Consider the following 22,345-nt stretch of genomic DNA (forward strand, 5'->3'; position numbering starts at 1 on the left):
CTTTTGCTGATGTTTTTTAGTATTACCAATATCAGCTTGTACATATGAAACTATACAGGAAAATTGTTATAGAAATATATTTTTTGTGCTTGACCAAAACTCCATTGTGATGCTTTTAGGAAGCAGTAACAATCTTGGGTACGTGGGGTGGCTGGACATTGGTATCGATTGCGTCTGTGTATTGAACCCAAGGTTGGTTGGTGGATTGATCCTCTGGTCTTGAGCCTCGTACACACGTTCGGATTTTCCGACAGGAAATGTGTGATGACAGGCTGTTGGCAGAAAATTCAATCGTTTGTATGCTCCATCGGACAATTGTTATCAGATTTTCCGCAGACAAATGTTGGATGGCAGGTTTTTTTTTCCGCGGGTAAATGTCTGTTGTCGGATTTTCCAAGCGTGTGTACACAAGTCAGTTGGACAAAATTCCAAAGTACAAACACGCATGCTTGGAAGCAAGGACAAGCCAGAAGCGGTCGATCTTGTAAACTAGCATTCGTAATGGAGAATTAACATTCGTGACCTGGCAAATTATGAAATCTCGAAATGCAGCGCATATTCTCTTCTTCTTTAATGGGATAATAATTAAGCTGCTTTGCTGGTGATACTGATGGAGTTATTGCAAACAAATTTTCAAAGGCTTTTTTTTCTAGTGATATCAAGAATAAAATTATTATGCTTTTTTTGGGGGCAAGTTACCACAACACCATTATCCTGTAGTTTTTAAGAACAAAGATACAACTTTGTTGGTGTCCCTTGTCAATTTTACACTGTATTTTTTTTAAATGTAACTGCCTACTCCCAAACTGTCATTTGAAGTAAAACACATAGTCAAGTATTATTCTCCACAATTTTTTTATTGTGCATTAAAAAAAGAAAACAAATAAAATTAGAAATGCTATCTGCCAATAGAACTTCGCCAAAAAGTGCTTTCTATGCATCCAAAAATATAGAAAATATAACAAATCAAACCATTTCTATTCAACCAAAATTAAAATAAAAGACTCATGCATGTGTCCTGCTTCTTAATATAGGGGGTCAACAATGCCAAGAGTTGGTGAAAGCAGGGGTCCGTCATCCGGAGATAATTCCGAAAAACATCTGGATTATTCTCCTGGAACTCCCGCAGCAAAGGCATATGACATAATTGGTCACGAATAATAAAGCAACCAATTTTTGGTACAAGAACTCCTCCTCCTGTTCCTGGACAGGACTTGGATCAAAGCAATAACTCCAAGGCCAATAATAAATAACACAATATCTCCTTCCGGTTCCGCAACATGTCTGGTTGACGAAACAACAAAACAGTTTGTTTAGAAACAAACTGAAAAGCACGAAATGAAAAGCGCAAAATGAAAAGCGCAAAATGAAAAGTGCTTAATGAAAAGCACGTAATGAAAAGCGCAAATCAACATTCACCAAACTTCTACTAACACAAAATTAGCAGTAGGATCCCAAAGGGTGGCGCTAAAGAGCTGAAAAAACACGTAGTACGTCACTACATTTGTGTTTGTTGGCCAACAATTACTTGCCGTTTGTATGCATGACAAAATCCAGGCACATGCCTTCGGACAAAAATCCAAAGTTTTGTCTGCGAAAAATCTGATTGCGTGTACGAGGCTTTAGGCTGCCTAATTCCTTAAGAAACCCATTCAAGTTAAGGTCCTTCAGTAAAGCTTGCATTGCTATGCAATGTTTCAGGCACCCCTAACCCATCACATAAAGATTCCAATTATGTTTCCAAAAGTTTTTTATGTATGATAAGTGGAGTAGAAACATAAACAAAACTTGTGCTAATATGACCATAATATGACAAAATACAAATTAGCAAGATTTAAAATATTGCAATTATGAATATTATTGGTATTTATATAGTGCCAGCAATTTATGCAGTGCTTAACGCAGTGTACATCAGGGTTTCTCAACCCGTGGTATGCGTACCCCTGGGGGTACATGCACAAAGGGCAGGGAGAACGCTGCCTGTGCCGCTGCTACACATATTGAAAAAGGCCGGCGGCCGCTGCCCGCTGTCATTTTTTTACCTTCTCTAGGTCTAGGAAGTCGGGCCAGGAGCACGGCCGTGGCGGCCAGTGAAGCAGTATCTTGTGAAAGTAGGTTTGAGGCAAAGCAAGCCAATCGCAGAGCTGCTGCAGCCAAAGACAACTGAAGTGAATTAACCCCTTGCATGCCGAGTGATCGGGTGGATTATAGAGACACAGGCTGGATCTGGATGACAGCGGGACACGGCAAGACATAGGCTGGTTGGGAAGAGGGGACAGCATCAAGCTGTATCAGTGAGACTAGGGATGAGCTTCGAGTTTCGAGTCGAACTCATGTTCGACTTGAACATCGGCTGTTCACCAGTTCCCCGAACAGTGAACAATTTGGGGTGTTCGCGGCAAATTCGAAAGCCGCGGAACACCCTTTAAAAGTCTATGGGAGAAATTAAAAGTGCTAATTTTAAAGGCTTATATGCATGGTATTGTCATAAAAAGTGTTTGGGGACCTGGGTCCTGCCCCAGGGGACATGTATCAATGCAAAAAAAAGTTTTAAAAACGGCCGTTTTTTCGGGAGCAGTGATTTTAATAATGCTTAAAGTGAAATAAAAGTGTAATATTCCTTTAAATTTGTGGGGGTCTGCGGGCGGGGGGCTTATCGGAATCTGGAAGCCCCCTTTAACAAGGGGACCCCCAGATCCCGCCCCCCCGTGTGAAATGGTAAGGGGGTACCTACCATTTCACAAAAAAAGTGTAAAAAATGTTAAAAATGACAAGAGACGGTTTTTGACAATTCCTTTATTTAAGGTCTTCTTTTTTCCATCTTCTATCCTCTTTCTTCTTTCTTCTATCTTCCTTCGGTTTTTTCCTCCATCTTCTTCTTCCTCCGATCCTCTGCTTCTTTCTCCGGTGTTCTGGTCCGGCATCTTCCTCCGCGGCATCTTCTTCTCTTCATCTTCTTATCTTCATCTTCTTATCTTCATCTTCTTTTCGGGCTGCTCCGCATCCATGATTGGATGGGAGGCTCCCGCTGTGTGACGCTTCTCTCTTCATCTTTTTCTCTTCATCTTTTTCTCTTTATCTTCTTCTCTTCATCTTCTTGTCTTCATCTTTTCGGGCCACTCCGCATCCATGATGGCATGGAGGGAGACTCCCGCTGTGTGACGCTTCTCGTCTTCTGACTGTTCTTAAATAGCGGAGGGCGGGGCCACCCGGTGACCCCGCCCCCCTCTGACGCACAGGGACTTGATGGGGACTTCCCTGTGGCATTCCCCGTGACGTCAGAGGGGCGGGTGACCCCGCCCCCTCTGACGTCACGGGGAATGCCACAGGAAAGTCCCCGTCAAGTCCCTGTGCGTCAGAGGGTGGCAGGGTCACCAGGTGGCTCCGCCCCCCCATTATTTAAGAACCGTCAGAAGATGAGAAGCGTCACACAGCGGGAGCCTCCCTCCATCCCATCCTGGATGCGGAGCGGCCCGAAAAGAAGATGAAGAGAAGAAGATGAAGAGAAAAAGATGAAGAGAAAAAGATGAAGAGAGAAGCATCACACAGCAGGAGCCTCCTATCCAATCATGGATGTGGAGCGGCCCGAAAAGAAGATGAAGAGAAGAAGATGAAGAGAAGAAGATGCCATGGAGGGAGATGCCGGACGAGAACACCGGAGAAAGAAGCAGAGGATCGGAGGAACAAGAAGATGGAGGAAGAAACCGAAGGAAGAGAGAAGAAAGAAGATAGAAGATGGAAAAAAGAAGACTTTAAATAAAGGAAATGTCAAAAACCATCTCTTGTCATTTTTTACATTTTTGACAGTTTTTTTGTGAAATGGTAGGGGTACTTTTGTACCCCCTTACCATTTCACACAGGGGGGGGCCCGGGATCTGGGGGTCCTCTTGTTAAAGGGGGCTTCCAGATTCCGATAAGCCCCCCACCCGCAGACCCCCACAACCACTGGGCAAGGGTTGTGGGAATGAGGCCCTTGTCCTCATTAACATGGGGACAAGGTGCTTTGGTGGGCTACCCCAAAGCACCCTCCCAATGTTGAGGGCATGTGGCCTGGTACGGTTCAGGAGGGGGGGCACTCTCTCGTCCCCCCATCTTTTCCTGCGGCCTGCCAGGTTGCGGGCTCGGATAAGGGTCTGGTATGGATTTTTGGGGGGACCGCACGCCAATTTTTTTTTTTTTTTTGGTGCGGGGTTCCCCTTAAAATCCATACCAGACCCTTCAGGTCTGGTATGAATTTTGAGGGGGACCCCTACGTCATTTTTTTAAAAAATTTTGGCGAGGGGTTCCCCTTAATATCCATACCAGACCTGAAGGGCCTGGTATGGAATTTAGGGGGACTCCCACGTTAGTTTTTTTTTATTCTGGTTCAGGGTTCCCCTGTGAGGAAATCCCATGCAGTTTTTATCAATTAACTTTTATGTGTATTGTCGGACCGGCAATTCATTAATAGCCGCAAGTAGTTTTAAATGACTTTTTTTCCTTTGAAATGTCATTTTGCTGTCAGACTGTTCTAAACACGGGAAACATGCGCCCTTTACAGGCATACTATAGACACCCCCCAGGTACGAAATTTAAAGGAATATTACACTTTTATTGTTTGATTTTAAGCATTATTAAAATCACTGCTCCCGAAAAAACTGCAGTTTTTAAAACTTTTTTTTTGCATTGATACATGTGCCCTGGGGCAGGACCCGGGTCCCCAAACCCTTTTTAGGACAATACCATGCAAATTAGCCTTTAAAATTAGCACTTTTGATTTTGAATGTTCGAGTCCCATAGACTTCAATAGGGTTTTAACGTTCGTGTAAAGTTTTGGTCTGTTCGCAAGTTCTGGTGCGAACTGAACCGGGGGGGTGTTCGGCTCATCCCTAAGTGAGACACAGGCTGGATGAGGGGGGAACACAGGCTGGATGGGGGGGGGACACAGGCTAGATAAGGGGGGGAACACAGGTTGGGTAAGGGGGAACACAGGCTGGATGAAGGGTGACACAGGGGGACACAGGCTGGATGAGGGGGAACACAGGCTGGATGAGGGGGGGAAACAGGCTGGATGAAGGGCAGAAACAGGCTGGATGAGGAGGAACACAGGCTGGATGAGGGGTGACATAGGGACACAGGCTGGATGTGGGGGAACACAGGCTGGATGAGGGGGGAACACAGGCTGGATGAAGGGGGGGAAACAGGCTGGATGAGGGTGGAAAACAGGCTGGATGAGGGGGAACACAGGCTGGATGAGGGGGGAACACAGGCTGGATGAGGGGGGAACACAGCCTGGATGAAGGGGGGAAACAGGCTGGATGAGGATGGAACACAGGCTGGATGAGGGGGAACACAGGCTGGATGAGGGGTGACACAGGGGAACACAGACTAGATGAGGGGAGATACAGGCTGGATGAGGGGGGACACAGGCTGGATGAGGGGGGACACAGGCTGGATGAGGGGGGTCACAGGCTGGATGAAGGGGGAAAACAGGCTGGATGAGGGGGGAACACAGGCTGGATGAGGGGGAACACAAGCTGGATGAGGGGGAACATGGGGCTGGATGAGGGGTGACCCAGGGGGACACAGGCTGGATGGGGGGGCAGGGGGACACAGGCTGGATGAGGGGTGTTACAGGGGGACACAGGCTGGATGAGGTGTGACCCAGGGGGACGCAGGCTGGATGAGGGGGCTCAGGGGGTCACAGGCTGGATGAGGGGTGACACAGGGGGACACAGGCTGGATGAGGGGTGACACAGGGGGACACAGGCTGGATGAGGGGTGACACAGGGGGAAACAGGCTGGATGAGGGGGTGACACAGGCTGGATGAGGGGTGAAACAGGGGGACATAGGTTGGATGATGGGGGACACAGGGGGACACAGGCTGGATGATGGGGGACACTGGGGAACACAGGCTGGATGATGGGGGACACAGGGGGACACAGGCTGTGTATTGCTGATACAACATGCTGCTGTCCCCTCCTCCCAACCAGCCTGTGTCTTGCCGTGTCCCGCTGTCATCCAGATCCAGCCTGTGTCTCTATAATCCAGCTGATCACTCAACGTGTAAGGGGTTAATTCACCTCAGTTGTCTTCGGCTGCAGCAGCTCTGCGCTCGGCCTGCTTTGCCTCAAGCCGGCGCATGTGCAGTCGCAGCAAAGAATGCCTACTTTCGCAGGATACCAATCTTACTGCTACACAAGCCGCTGTTGCATTCTGGGAGTTCAAGCGCAGAAGAAGCTACAACTCCCAGGAACCAGAGTCTTGGATGCAGAGCAATTCCCCCATCTCCCCCCATACACCCCATTTGCCCTGCCCCAGTGATCAGGCTACATTTATGGGCACTGGTGATCAGGCTGCATTTATGGGCACTGGTGATGCTGAATTTATGGGCACTGATGAGGCTGCATTCATGGGCACTGATCAGGCTGCATTGATGGGCACTGATGAGGCTGCACTGGTGAGGCTGCATTGATGGACACTGACAAGGCTGCATTGATCTACACTGATTAGGCTGCATTGATGGGCACTGGAGAGGCTGCATTGATGGATACTGATGAGGCTGCATTGATGGACACTGACAAGGCTGCATTGATGGACACCGACGAGGCTGCATTGATGGGCACTGGTGAGGCTGCATTGATGGGCACTGGTGAGGCTGAATTTATGGGCACAGGTGAAGCTGTATTTATGCACACTAGTGAGGCTGTATTGATGGGCACTGGTGAGGCTCCATTGATGAACTCTGGTGAGGCTGCATTTATGGGCACTCGTGAGGCTGCATTGATGCACACTAATCAGGCTGCATTGATGGGCACTGTTGTGGCTCCATTGATGGGCACTGGTGAGGCTGCACTGATGGGCACTGGTGAGGCTGCACTGGTGAGGCTGCATTGATGGGTACAGGTGAGGCTGCATTGATGGGCACAGATGAGGCTGCCTTGATGGGCACAGATGAGGCTGCCTTGATGGGCACAGGTAAGGCTGAATTTATGGGCACAGGTGGGGCTGTATTTATGCACACTGGTGAGGCTGTATTGATGGGCACTGGTGAGGCTGCATTGATGGTCATTGGTATAGCTGCATTGATGGGCACTGGTGAGGCTGCATTGATGAGCACTGTTGAGGCTGCATTTATGAGCACGGGTGAGGCTGCATTTGATGATGATTTTGCACACAAACAAAAACCATCACAAACACATACTGACATTACACACACACAGAAACCATGACACCCAAACAACAGAAATTACTTTCTCGAAACTGGGGTACTTGGGACATTTTTTTTAGACCTGCAGGCTACTTCACAATAAAGGGTTGAGAAACTCTGGTGTACATCAATTAAATATACAGTCAGGTCCATAAATATTGGGACATTGACACAATTCTAATCTTTTTGACTATATACACCACCACAATGGATATGAAATGAAACGAACAAGATGTGCTTTAACTGCAGACTTTCAGCTTTAATTTGAAATGAACTCTGGACCTTTTATCTGCTCCTTGTAGATGGGATAATGAGGGAATAACACACACCTGGCCATGGAACAGCTGAGCAGCCAATTGTCCCATTACTTTTGGTCCCTTAAAAAGTGTGAGGCACATATACAAACTGTTGTAATTCCTACACCATTCACCTGATTTGGATGTAAATACCCTCAAATTAAAGCTGAAAGTCTGCAGTTAAAGCACATTTTGTTCATTTCATTTCAGATCCATTCTGGTGGTGTATAGAGCCAAAAAGATTAGAATTGTATCAATGTCCCAATATTTATGGACCTGACTGTATGCTTTTATTATGTTGTTGAAATCTCCTATTCACCTCAATTAATAGATGAAAACAGCAGCTAAAAATAGTACTTTCATAAAAACCCTCTAAAACATCCTACATGAGGAGTACTTTTACTCTGTATGGCAATTTCCAGGATTCTGTCATCTGGAACTAATAAGTGTCATTGCTTTTCCTGTGAACATTATAAATGATCCCTAAAGTCAAATATATGCAATGAACCATAATGAGGTTGCTTAAAACTTTTTCCTTTTTTACTTAGGTAAATTTAAATATATTGTACGAATCCTACATATTCTTATTGAACATACACAGGAAATAATTGTGCTTTCACAGAAAAACAGCTGTTGTGTCCATATGTCTTATACATTTTAGTGATATCAAAAAATATTGCAAATGTATGTAGTACATACTAAATTGAATAATCCATATGTTTGGTGCAGATTGTGATTCAGATCTGTTGACAGAGGTTGAAGCAAGTATCTTCTTAGAACTGACTTATTTAAAAAAAAAAAACACTCCTGAGAACAAAACGCAATTATATATCTTAAACTAGTCATCTGATTTGAAGGTATTTTTTCTTAATACAATCGAAAAAAATGCAGGCAATGACATACTAAAAATTTAGCTGCATTCTTTCTTTTATTTTTTTATAACAAAAATACTTGTTGTAATATACATATATTTCAGTTATTTTCTCATTCAAAAGATTTGGCACAAATCTAAAATGTACTAGAGGTGTCACATCAGATAAAATATCTTTAGCCTATTTAGCTACACAAGAAAAACATGTTTTTGCCTGTTTTTTGCTGTAAAAGGGAAAACTTTACAGTACTGCCCTTAAAATCTGTGTGTACAGTATGTTCATATTGTAAAATAGAATTGTGTGATATGTGATGCTTTCCATACATGAAGTACAAAGCATTTCTAGTGAAAATATTGATACTATTTATGCTTTTACATTAAGTGTATATCTGTGTAAAAAAACAAAAACATATTCAGAACATTTCTGCAATACATGCACATTTCTTCATGTTTGTCTGCAACCACAGAATAATACTCATTGATCCTATCAGAAATCCAGTGTGCTTCTAACTTCCTGTTTTGAGCTGACAGTTCTTCTAACGCGGCACTGAAATTTCAAGCAGTGTTATTAGTCCTGCCCTATTTGTCTACTCTGGACTACAAAATCCAACCCAATAGGGGAATCCGTAATCCCTAATGGGAAGACTCCAGCAGAGCTGATAACACTGCTTAGGATTTCAGAAAAGAAAATTTAGATTTCCAACAAATTGACAGATAATTTTATGTACTTGCAGTTTTTTAAAAGAGACAACACATGGGACAATGGGCGTGTATTGCAGGTATGTACTGCATATGTGTTTTTTTTTTTGTTTACTCAGGCATACAATTTTAATAGACACTATAAGACAATAAATTCCTTGTTTCCAGTGAAAGTTCTCATGAAGTCAGCAAGATGCTTGGAGACACGAGCTCCTGTAGCACAGTGCCTAGGATTCATGTGTTAATGTGTTTGGAAGCAGTTGCAAGATTTCCACCATCTCATTTAGGTGTGTGTGTAATTTGAGCTTCTGCAATTGTGGTCTATTCACAGCACACACTAAATATATCAAAGTGGTAATGCTAGGTAAAAGAAAGTGTAAAGTAACCCAGAGCTATATATATCTAAATATAAAAAAAAGATTTATAAAGAACATACATTCCCTTTAAGGCAGCAGGAAACTCTATGGACTTTCCTCAAAAACTTTTAAGACTGCTGTGCTCCTGTTAGGGCTACATCACAAGGCGTTGAGATCCTACTTTATCGAACAATAATACATTAAAAATTAAAAATACGTTTTCACTAATGGGACATTTACCAAATTTTCACTGCTGGTGAATCTTTCTGGTCCATTTTGGAACAGCCATCTGAACCCCCAACTTTGGGTTCAGTGTTAGATCATGTTCCCTACTTTACAGATTGTAGTAGCACTGTTGTCTACATTGCAATATGAACTGGGCACATAGAAAACAATTGTTTTCTACGTGCCCTAGCAATGACTTGCATTGTCCAGTGTGGACAAACTCAGGTCACTGCAAATAATATTAACGCGCCCTTAATTTTAGTAGTAGTTTTGAAGGTCACTGCAAATAGTGTGAACATGCCCTTAATTTTAGTAGTAGTTTTGAAGTTATAGCTAGATTAAATGACGGTAGCTTTCCTTTACTATAAGTACTTATGAGCATAATTATTTTCCATCAGCTTGCCAGTGCCCTTTAAAGCACAACTCCACCCAAATATTTTTTTTTTTTATTTTAGAAGTGGACAGTGGGGAATGTATAGAAAAACCTGCCATGTTTTGTTCCTCTTTGTGAAAACAGGAAATGCGAGAACATTTCTTTATTGTAAACATTTTTAAGTAGAAAAGGGAACGGTGTAAAAGATAGATGCTCTGTCACTGTGTAAAGATATAGATGCCTGTTTTAGCAGTGAAGAGTCCCTGAAATGGTGTAAAACTGATTGGAGACAGGTAGGTGTTGCTCACAGAATAGTAATGTCTAATCAGTTTTTGCGAGAGCAACTTGAAGCCTGAAACATGGAGAGCATGTGTCCAGGCCTGTCTGGCCTACACAGACAGCCCAATGAGCCAGACTGACAGACTGACACGTGAGAGTTGGAGATTGTAAAGGGACAAAGGTAGACCCCATTGCAACAGACTGGTGTGTCTGATCTAGGCAAGTACAGTCTGTAAGTGAGCAGACAACAGGTTCAATCTGACGGGTGAAGGAGCTAGTTATGCAGAGAGGCTGAGATTGATCATCTCTGTTTTAAGCTAGCCTACACATTAAAATGGTGAGTATTACTGTGCAGGCTAGTGTGAACATAGCCTTCGATGGAATAGACAAATTTGTGTGGAGGCTGAAGGATGTTGGTGTTCACTGTTATGCTTGGCAGTCACTCTGTGCCTAGAATACTGTGTTACTTTGATGTCTGGATTAATAAAGGTGAGGAAAAAAAGCCTAAAGTAGAAGTTCACCCTAACAATAAAATCTGTAAATCTACAGGCATCTATGATCTAAGACTAACCTATCCAGCCCCGTAAAGAAGAAATCGTTATACATACATTTTTTTTAAGCTGGTCCGGTCCCACGCTGAGTTGTCAGTGGTGGCTTCTCTGTGGAGGCGGAGGCAGCCGACAACGGAAGCCCCATAGTAACTCTATGGGTGACGTCATTTTCCATTAATTTCCCAGCTGTTTTCTCTTCTGCAGAGCATCCACCGCTGGAGACCGGACCGGAGCGGCTTTATAAAGGTAAGTATAGCGATTTCTTCTTTACAGGGCTAAATAGGTTAGTCTTAGATCATGGGTGCCTGTAGAGTTAGAGATGTTAGTGTTAGGGTGAACTTCTACTTTAAATATGTTGTGCTGAGTGGACTGAGCTGTTGGAAAACTTTCCATTTGAAGCTAAAGTCATGCAATGGTTAGAACCTCTGTAAGGTTACTATTTCTTTTATGTGTCTCCCTGGAAATATAATTAAATATAAGTATGTGTAACGCACACCAAGCAATCAAAAAATTATGTGTACAATGGTTACCAGCCCTTTGGCATCCACTGGGCCCAAGTCCAAATCTCAGAAAAAAGTCAACTTGCACCAGAGACTTTAAAACGCTCTACAAAGATAGTTCTTTTATTTCTACATTGTTAAGCAAATGGCTTAAAACTAGCCTAAAGAATGAAATGGCAACAACATTTTGAACTTAATAAATAATATTAATATTAATAAAGTTGATACAGCTTTTTTCAAGCATGGGTATACACTGTGCTTTAAAAAGAACTGTATAAAAGCTCAAGATGTAGCTGCTATTTATGGGATAGTGGAGTTTTTGAAGCTGTTTGTCCAACACTGTATAAATGGAAGAGCTATTTTTGGATTTTGTTAAGTCTTCTGTGTCTGTACCTTCCTGTGACAATGTCTCCCTTATTTTATTGATTTGCTGTCACATACAGTCAAAGGGACAAGAAGCGAGATGACATCTCCCTAATAGAGTCATGTAATAGAGTCAATAAAGACCTGAGAACAGTATTTACTATGCCCATGTCTATCCAAAACTAAAAGAAAAAACAAACTAGTTGAGTTGGGCGTTATAGTATATATAAACTCTAATAATTAACTTCTTTTATGTGCCATAAGGAGAAAGCATAGGAGAAGTGCCTCTAAATGCAGACTGTAAAAACATGTTTAATATAATTTAAAAATGCAAGTGGGAACTCACAAGCAAGAGTAAAGGTATGGCTCATCAATGTGAAGTGATCTGGGACATCCAGTAAGATTGCACATGGTTCCAGAGCCATCTTGGAAGGGCCCAGCTGGCTTCCTCCACAGCTTTACAGCGGACCCTGGTGGACCCTCGGCTGGCGATCTTACTGGAGGTCCCTCCCAGGTCACTTCACATTGATGAGCCTTACCCTTACTCTTCCTTGTGAGTTGCAATTTGGCATCTGCATTTACAGGTGCTTCTCTTATGCTTTCTCCTTGTGTGCTATAGAGAGTCCGCTTCTGCTCTTCTGACAAGCTGCCCTAATGCATTCACCTATTTTAAACATATGGACTTCCCTGCTTTTATGGACTTTTTAGGTTGATAATTACTTATGTCTTATATGAGGTTTATATACCTGTTGGCGCCTACTATCCTACCTTTTTACTGTTTCTCATGTGCCATTGACTACTGTACTATTAAAAGGGTTTGATGTATCTGTTCGATAAGTGCTAAAAATACTAGTTGATCCTGCCAGAAATCCAGTTAGCTAGTCATTTCTTGTAACGCACTGACAATGCTGCTTCTGATGTACTGAAATCCCAATGGAGTCTTGTCAGCCCTGCACAGGTTATCTCTGTGAACTACAGAACACTTCCCCCTATGTTATGGAGATAAAGATAGGAGGAGGTGTTCTGTAGACCTAATACACATTTTATGTTTATTATGACAACACTTCTCCTTTATAGGTAAAGTACAGTGAGTGTTGTCACCTCAGGACAGGAAGTGCGTTGCTGGCAGGATCAACTAGTAAAAATAAACAGAAAAAGCCTATAGAAAGATATATATATGCAGCCCCCACATCTAGTGGACTGGTAAGCTGCAATATATTACATTTTTATACTTGGGTTTGGATACACTTAAAAAATGTTTTTGGATACATGTAAAGCACAAACCGCCAATTGTAACTCCATAAGCCAGTTTTCATCTGCACACTTTTCAATAGAAAAGGTTCTAAGAGTTTATGTATAATGCTTTGTTTTAGAATTGTTATAAATTTTATGTTACTTTTATGTTTTTTCTTCTTTTTCCCCCTACAGATTTACAGAAGCAAATGCCAAAGAAGAGATGAACAAAAACCAGCACAATTTCTCTTTGATACACATCAGACAAGAGTCCAAATAAATAAATTTTTAATTATGATACATTAATTATTACAGTAAAAATTTGCATTTTCCCTTCAAAACATAAGCACCAGTCTTGATATAACATAAAGTATAAATCATATAGTGAAATATATAGCAAAATACCATGTGCAAACAGTATTTAGCACAAAACATAAATAAGTTTCTTATTTTTTGTCTTCTGTACAATTTAATTAAAATGAGAGATAGGTCATGCTGTATTAGCTTAAACAAACTTTTTTTTTCTTAAAGTGAGTGTTAGAAAGTCCAGAGCAAAACATGTGACCTAAAGTAAGGAACTGTATGTACATGGGTGGTTAAAGAGCTTTAAGGATCGGGAATCTTGGAAATTTGACATACTGACTAGTGCACATTTCTAACACACCGTCAATGGTTTTCTGAAAAAAGTAAGGAAAAAAACAAGTTGTAAATACAAAACAACCTTCAGATGCGGACAAAATTGTTGGTACTGTAAAAATCATTAAATAGACCAGATACTGTAGCTTGTACTTCCCGCTCTTGTCAAATATGTCTCGGCTGAGATGAGTGGACTGTGAAGAGGGAGGAGGTCCAGTGCAGAGAAAAGGCATCTGTTTCAACATCATGTGACTTCTGCAAAGGCGGTGATGTGGTTCTAAAGAAACAAAACCAAACAGCAATCAGAATCCATTTCCTGACCAGAGGTTTAAAAAAATGCTTATTTTGATCCTAATGATGTTTTTGCTACTATGAAAAATACGTGTCCTCAACCTTTCGGTGGAAAGGATTTTTCTTTATTCGCTAATCTCTATTTCTAAATAGCAGATGTAGTTTGCTACATTTTTTTACATTAGCAGTACTCTTGGCAGTTCTTTACTGAGTGATCCTGAAACAATAGATTTGTGGTGGGTGGTAGCCTTTTGTATTTCAGTAAACTGTTCAACAAAGGAGAGAAGTATTGCATTCCATCTGAAAGCTTATCTAAAACCAATACTTTTTACATTTTAGAGTGGAGAATGGTTAAAACCCCTATCAGTTTTTGGGCAGAATTACCTTCACTTCCAGTTCTGTAAACTCAACATGAAATTAGAGATAAATCCCTTCTCAGACAGTTGTCACTGAAATAAGTGTCCCTATTGGTGGCAACTCAAAATGTTGTATTTATCCTCACTTTCATTACTGGTGGCAGCGGTCTTCAAGACTATCCTCGGTGAAGACCCAAACAGCAAAAAATAATTAAAACTAAAACCTTTTTTCTATCAAAAACAAAGTAAAAATAGTTGCCTTTAATTTTAAATTCATTTTTTTCCCCTAAGTTTAGTAAAAAAACGGAATGTTTTTTATGTGTAATAAAACTGCCATTTGGAAAGCTGATAACATTCAAAGTAAACATGTCTTTAACTGCTTTACAGATTCAAGGCAAACACCTGCAAGTACTTTGTTATTGTACAGAGCTACCTCAGCACCTCAAAGGTGGGATGCTCACTAAGGAAATTCAGATTTTATGCTTCAAAGTGAAAGCTCTGCCTCCAGTATTGGATTTACATGGCAGGGGCCTGTTGGCATACAGTTGCTGAGGCCCGAAGCAACACAGCTCTGCTAGGATCAACTCTGATACCGAAACAATTTCTTGTTTTACTAACCCCAATCCAAAAATATTGGTATATGGTAAAAATATTGGTATATGGTAAATACACTGTATGGTCAAATGTATTGGGACACCTGCCTTTACACTCACATGAACTTTAATGGAATCCCAGTCTTCATCCATAGGGTTCAATATTGAGTTGGCCCACCTTTTGCAGCTATAACAGCTTCAACTACTCTGGGAAGGCTGTCCACAATGTTTAGGAGTATATCTATGGGGATGTTTGACCATTCTTCCAGAAGCACATTTGTGAGGTCAGGCACTGATGTTGGACAAGAAGGCCTGTCTGGCAGTCTCCGCTCTAATTCATTCCAAAGGTGTTCTATCGGGTTGAGACACACTTCTAAACCTGGTGAACAGCCTTCCCAGAATAGTTGAAGCTGTTATAACTGCAAAGGGTGGGCCAACTCAATATTGAACCCTACGGACTAAGACTGGGATAAAGTTCATGTGCGTGTAAAGGCAGGCATCCCAATACTTTTGACAATATAGTGTACATTGATATGGAATTAATTTGAGATGACTGTTTTTTTCCACTGATGATAGAAAAATATAAGTGACCAATAATTATATAGGGAAGATTGCCCCTTTGCCCTTGCTGTTTCTAGATACAGATCTACTGTGCCTAATGATAACTTGTGCCTTGCATGCCCTTCATCCACAGCGGCATTGAACATGTATGTCCACTTCTGACATGATGCCGACTTGCAAATCAAGTGCTCCAGGTTTAGGGGCTTCTGAGACTTAACGGGGAAGCTTGGTTTCTGCTCAGTTTTGTGTTAATGTATATGTTTTTAAATTGGTATTTTATATCTTCTTTAATATTTATATAATATCTTTGTTTGGCAAATAACAATTGAAAAAAGGCATCCATGACATTAGGTTTTCTTAAGAGAAAGGTACAGAAGCTGTTTGCTTTCAAACTGTCTCTCTCTAAGTGAAAGGCTTCTCTTCTGAATCATTCAGCTGTATATGTTTAATTTGGCTGTGTAAACAACTTTCCTTTTCATTAAAGAGGTTAAGATCAGCCTTTTACAAATACTTGAAAGAAACCCTTGAACGCCACCTGCTGGCTGGGAAGTTTAAATAAAATATTTATATGCAGTATTTCATGTATACCTGACTATAAAGTGAACAAAAATATTATATTGTATGTTTTAATACCGAACATAATAAAGGGATTATATAAAACATTGTACATTCCCTTTAAATCAGTTTGTCCTATCTTATTTTATTAAGTAATATTCATTTAAGGGACCATGCCACCAACTTAAAAAAAAAACTACAGTGTGAAAGTACAGAAAAACATAAAACATAAAAATCAAGTATTGTAAATGTTTTGCTTGCAGCGTTTTTCCTTTCCATAACTTGGTAACTGAGGTTTAGCCTAATGTAAAGTTCAACCCAAACCCGCCAAAAATCCACAGTGTATTTGAAAACACAGACATTTTGACAAAATCCATGGGACTTTTTTTGGCGTCAAACATAAGGGTCTGTATTTTTAGAGGAAACCTTAGGCTCTTTTTTTTTTTTTTTTGCATGTGGCCCCCATTTAACATCAATACAAGACCCTCATCTAGGATAAGGGTCTCTTATAGATTAAAGCAGAGCTTCACTCAAGTACTCAAGTATGTGGGAGGGGGGCTTATCGGAATATGGAAGCCCCCTTTAACAAGGGGACCCCCAGTTTGTGTGAAATGGTAATGGGTATGATGTACCCCTACCATTTCACAAAAAAAGTGTCAAAATGGAAAAAAAGACAATAGCCGGTTTTTGACAATTCCTTTATTAATAAGATGGAGAAGACCGGAGAAAGAAGCAGAGGAAGAAGCGGGGGAAGAAGAAGATGGGGGAAGAAGGAGAAAACTGAAGGAAGACCTGAGGAAGAAGTGGGGGAAAGAAGAAGACATTATTAATAAAGGAATTGTCAAAAATCAGCTATTGTCTTTTTTTACCATTTTGACACTTTTTTGTGAAATGGTAGGGGTACATCGTACCCCATTACCAATTCCCACAGGGGGGGAGGCTGGGATCTGGGGGTCCCCTTGTTAAAGGGGGCTTCCAGATTCTGATAAGCCCCCCACCCACATACCCCCACAACCACCGGGCAAGGGTTGTGGGGATGAGGCCCTTGTCCCCATTAACATGGGGACAAGGTACTTTGGGGGGCTACCCCAAAGCACCCTCCCCATGTTGAGGGTATGTGGCCTGGTACGGTTCAGGAGGGGGGCATGTTCTCGTCCCCCCTCTTTTCCTGTGGCCTGCCAGGTTGCATTCTCGGATAAGGGTCTGGTATGGATTTTGAGGGGGACCCCTACGCCATTTTTTTTTTATTTTGGCGCAGGGTTCCCCTTAAAATCCATACCAGACCCAAAGAGCCTGGTAATGGACTTCAAAATTTTCCATCTTTTTTTGTTTGTTTAGCAAAAAATAAAAACCACAGCTGTGATTAAATACCACCAAAAGAAAGCTATATTTGTGGGAAAAAAATGAAAAAATTTAATTTGGGTACAGTGTTGTATGACCGCGCAACTGTCATTCAAAGTGCGTCAGCGCTGAAAGCTGAAAATGGGTCTGGGCAGGAGGGGGGTTTAAGTGCCCAGTAAGCAAGTGGTTAAAAGAATAAATCTAATGATCTATTGTCTATCTATTTGATTACAGAGCTGAATTACAGGAGAAGCATGGCAAAAACTCTTTTGGCCCTAGCTCCAATACAAAAGTCAATGGTTGGCAGCAATAACTGTCTACTGAGCCTTATTCATTTCATCCTCTTATCACAACCTTATTAAAACTTCTTCTGATTACGTTAGAAGAAAGAAATGCTATCTTGTAGAATTGCCAGTATTTTTTGGCTTTTTAATAATTATGCTAACATGCTCCATTGTTCACTGAGAGCTGATCTTTAATATGAAGTGATGAGCGTTTATAAAGTCTGCATTGTAGAGTAAGTCCAGTATCTCCCATTCTGCATTATGTCAGTTAATTACATTGCAATAACTCAGCAAGCTCATTAATCAACAGGCTAGTGAAATACATTGTACACCCAGAGCTAACATGTAAAATAGATGTCACGGGGCAGAAACTTAGTTACAAAAATCAGATTACAATATGTCTGTTTTGTTTTCAGATGTATCTACCAGAGGTCTGAATAATGACTATTTTATTTGCTGCTTTCAATGATAAAAAAAATTAAAAATAAAAGAAAGTAGTAGAAAGGGTGAGTGGCTAAGCTGCCTGCAAGCTAAGACAATTCCACTGAAATATTAATAGGATTTTCATGTTGTATTTCATTTCATGATTAATTGGCTTTGCACAACATACAGACTCCAGAGTGCAGCATTCAAACTATTTGTATGAAAATGTCAGTTGAAAGCTGACACAACATATTAATGTTTGGTTTTGATTCTGGTTTTATCCAAGTTCATTAAATTGTACAGTAGTTGATACAGAAAAAAATGATTTAAAATGACAAATAGTCATCCAGTTCTTGTGTTCTTGTCTTCTGTTTGACCTCTACACCCTGTAGATTTAGAAAATAATACTGTTCTACTTTTTTTAAAGGACAAATAAACCTAAAACTTGCACTGATACAGAAGAATTCCAGGTATGGATATTTTTACATAGATGCATTGGTCCAACTTGGACGAATGTTATTATGCAAATAGCATACCTATGGGATCTCTCTAGAAGCTGGAAATCACTATAGTAAATATTCCTACTTTTTTGATCTCCACTAGCTTCTGAGTCCCTGCCCTGCTGCTTCCTGAACACAGGAGTTTGGATCCTTGGCACTGACAGATGATTTGCTAAAAATGAGTGTGGCTAATCCATGCTGAATATTGGCCATGGCTTAACTGAGCATGGTAAATAGAGCCTGAACCTGTTGAGCATATTACATACACTGTAAATAGTCCATGGTCCATGTACCTACAAAATACTCCACTCAGGGCTGATCCTGGGCGGGTGCAAGGGTTGCAGTGCACCCGGGCACCACAGAGGTGGGGGCGCTGAAGCGCCAGAGTGCTCCTCTCCCTCCTCCTCTGCCTCTCCTTGTCTGTAGGCAGCTCTCTCCGCCAGTCACTGCCGCCGCTGTGTTTCCTGACGAAGCCCATCCCCCCTCCCTCCTCCTGTCAGAGAAGGAGAGCAAAACACCCATAGATCGGAGTGGCTGTCTCTGTGTGCAGAGAGACCAGCCGCGCAGTGACGTCACTGGGGGGGGTGGTCCGTGCCCAACGTGTTCCAGTTCTCCTCCTCCTGTGTGTAACTCCTGCCTGCTGCCCAAGCCTGACACGCTGTTTTCCACCTGAGCGGCACAGCTGCACACTGTCCTCTCCTCTCCAGCTGCCACCCAGGTGTTTTTAATTAGCCTAATGGAGGGGGGTGGTTTGTCGGGGGGTCTAAACTAATGGAGGGGGGTGGTTTGTCCTGGGGGGTATAAACTAGTGGGGGGGGACTATACTAATGTAGGGGGGTTGGTTTGTCCTAGGGGGTTCTAAACTAATGGAGGGGATGGTTTGTCCTGGGGGGTCTATACTAATGGAGGGTGTGATTTGTCCTGGGGGGTCTGTACTAATGGAGGGGGGTGGTTTGTCCTGGGGGAGTCTGTACTAATGGAGGGGGGTGGTTTGTCCTGGGGATTATGTAGTAATGGAGGGGGATGGTTTGTCCTGGGGGTCTGTACTAATGGAGGGGGGTGGTTTGTTCTGGGGGTCTGTACTAATGGAGGGGGGTGGTTTGTTCTGGGGGGTCTGTACTAATGGAGGGGGTGATTTGTTCTGGGGGGGTCTGTACAAATGTAGGGGGGTGGTTTGTCCTGGGGGGTCTGTACTAATGTAGGGGAAGGTTTGTCCTGGGGGGTCTGTACTAATGTAGGGGGGTGGTTTGTCCAGGGGGGTCTGTACTAATGGAGGGGGGTGGTTTGTCCGGAGGTCTGTACTAATGGAGGGGGGGTGGTTTGATCAGGGGGGTCTGTACTAATGGAGGGGGGTTGGTTTGTTCTGGGTGTCTGTACTAATGTAGGGGGATGGTTTGTTCTGGGGGCCTGTACTAATAGAGGGGGTGGTTTGTTCTGGGGGGTCTGTACTAATGGGGTGGGTGATTCTGTACTAATGGAGGAGGGGTGAATTGTCCTGAAGGGGGTCTGTACTAATGGAGGAGGGGTGGTTTGTCCTGAGGGGGGTCTATACTGATAGAGGGGGTGTTTTGTCCTGGGGGTCTATACTGATGGGGGGTCTGTACTGAGGGAGGAGTTTATACTTAGTGGGGGTCTGCACTGATGGAGGGGGGTCTATACTGAGGGGCTACTATAGTTGGTGGAGGGGGGTGATACCATGTTTTACTGCACCGGGTGACACCAACCCTAGTGACGCCACTGCAGCCGCGGGCTCTTATTTCCCCTCTCCCTCTCCTCCTCGCACACGCTGCTGTACTAGTTAGCGGCGCACTATGTTTCTTCCCCCGCCTTCATATCAGCCAGGGAAGAAAAAAAAAAGGCACAAAGAAGAGGATTGTGGGACATGTAGTCCCAAGGACTAGCAGTCCCACTGTAACACGGAAACTGCAGCCCACACAGCATGCTCAGCTGAATGGGAGAGAGAGAGAGCCAGGAACCCGGGAAAGCCTTCAGGGAAGTGCACCCAGGACTCCAGAGGGAGAGGACAGTGCTAAGGGAATGCCATCAGAGAGAGAACCCCACTGCCCTGCGCCACCAGAGAGAAAGCCACACAGCCTGGCGCCATCCCTGGTGGAGAAAGGAATGAAGTCATTGCCAGAGTACAGATCTGGGCTCTACCCATCGGAGTCGCCACGGGCAATCCAGAGTGAGCAGACTCCTGATCAGAGGAACCGTTGTTGCTGTATCACTGGGTCAGGTGAGAGGGCCAATCGGCCATTATCTACTAACGTCCATAGGAACTGCAGTCTCTGATCATCTCTTGTAACATGTCTGCAGTCTCTGACCATCTCTTGTATCATGTCTGCAGTCTCTGACCATCTCTTGTATTATGTCTGCAGTCTCTGACCATCTCCTGTACTATGTCTGCAGTCTCTCACCATCTTCTACACCACATTTGCAGTCTCTGACCGTCTCCTGTACTATGTCTGCAGTCTCTGACCGTCTCCTGTACCATGTCTGCAGTCTCTGACCATCTCCTATATTATATCTCCAGTCTCTGACCATCTCCTGTAATATGTCTGCATTCTCTGACCATCTCCTGTACTATGTCTGCAGTCTCTGACCATCTCTTGTAACATGTCTGCAGTCTCTGACCGTCTCTTGTAACATGTCTGCAGTCTCTGACCATCCCTTGTAACATGTCTGCAGTCTCTGACCATCTCTTGTAACATGTCCGCATTCTCTGACCATCTCTTGTAACATGTCTGCAGTCTCTGACCATCTCTTGTAACATGTCTGCAGTCTCTGACCCTCTCCTGTACTATGCCTGCAGTCTCTGACCATCTCCTGTATTATGTCTGCAGTCTCTGACCATCTCTTGTATTATGTCTGCAGTCTCTGACCATCTCCTGTACTATGTCTGCAGTCTCTCACCATCTTCTACACCACATTTGCAGTCTCTGACCGTCTCCTGTACTATGTCTGCAGTCTCTGACCGTCTCCTGTACCATGTCTGCAGTCTCTGACCATCTCCTATATTATATCTCCAGTCTCTGACCATCTCTTGTAACATGTCTGCAGTCTCTGACCCTCTCCTGTACTATGCCTGCAGTCTCTGACCCTCTCCTGTACTATGCCTGCAGTCTCTGACCATCTCCTGTATTATGTCTGCAGTCTCTGACCATCTCCTGTATTATGTCTGCAGTCTCTGACCATCTTTTTTAGTATGTCTCCAGTCTCTGACCAGCTCCTGTATTATATCTCCAGTCTCTGACTGTCTCCTGTAGTATGTCTGCAGTCTCTGACTATCTCCTGTAATATGTCCACATTCGCTGACCATCTAGTGTACTATGTCTGCAGTCTCTGTCCATCTCTTGTAACATGTCTGCAGTCTCTGATCATCTCTTGTATCATGTCTGCAGTCTCTGACCATCTCCTGTATTATGTCTGCCTTCTCTGACCATCTCCTGTAGTATGTCTGCAGTCTCTGACCATCTCCTGTAATATGTCCACATTCTCTGACCATCTAGTGTACTATGTCTGCAGTCTCTGTCGATCTCTTGTAACATGTCTGCAGTCTCTGACCATCTCTTGTATCATGTCTGCAGTCTCTGACCATCTATTGTATTATGTCTGCAGTCTCTGACCATCTCCTGTACTATGTCTGCAGTCTCTGACCATCTTCTACACCACGTTTGCAGTCTCCGACCATCTCCTGTACTATGTCTGCAGTCTCTGACTGTCTCCTGTACCATGTCTGCAGTCTCTGACCATCTCCTATATTATATCTCCAGTCTCTGACCATCTTTTGTACTATGTCTGCAGTCTCTGACCATCTCCTATATTATATCTCCAGTCTCTGACCATCTCCTGTACTATGTCTGCAGTCT

At 42.9% G+C, this 22,345-nt stretch overlaps 2 protein-coding genes across 4 annotated transcripts in view; one reads left to right on the plus strand and one right to left on the minus strand.

The window, feature by feature from the left end:
- The window catches only part of LOC141103471 (uncharacterized), a 277,006-nt gene extending 263,600 nt beyond the window's left edge, over positions 1 to 13,406 (plus strand). For 2 of the 3 annotated variants that reach the window (XM_073593098.1, XM_073593101.1), the window contains 2 exons: positions 9,092 to 9,136; positions 13,132 to 13,406. In XM_073593098.1, coding sequence (XP_073449199.1) covers positions 9,092 to 9,136; positions 13,132 to 13,216 — 130 coding nt within the window. In that variant the 3' untranslated portion in view covers positions 13,217 to 13,406. The remainder of the gene's footprint in view (positions 1 to 9,091; positions 9,137 to 13,131) is intronic. The other variant, XM_073593099.1, reaches the window with a different exon arrangement.
- The window catches only part of PLPPR5 (phospholipid phosphatase related 5), a 503,376-nt gene continuing 490,145 nt past the window's right edge, over positions 9,115 to 22,345 (minus strand). Inside the window, exon 6 of the mRNA XM_073593102.1 lies at positions 9,115 to 13,849. Coding sequence (XP_073449203.1) covers positions 13,817 to 13,849 — 33 coding nt within the window. The 3' untranslated portion in view covers positions 9,115 to 13,816. The remainder of the gene's footprint in view (positions 13,850 to 22,345) is intronic.

This window comes from Aquarana catesbeiana, linkage group LG07, assembly GCF_042186555.1.
Source record: "Aquarana catesbeiana isolate 2022-GZ linkage group LG07, ASM4218655v1, whole genome shotgun sequence".
Lineage (NCBI taxonomy): Eukaryota > Metazoa > Chordata > Amphibia > Anura > Ranidae > Aquarana > Aquarana catesbeiana.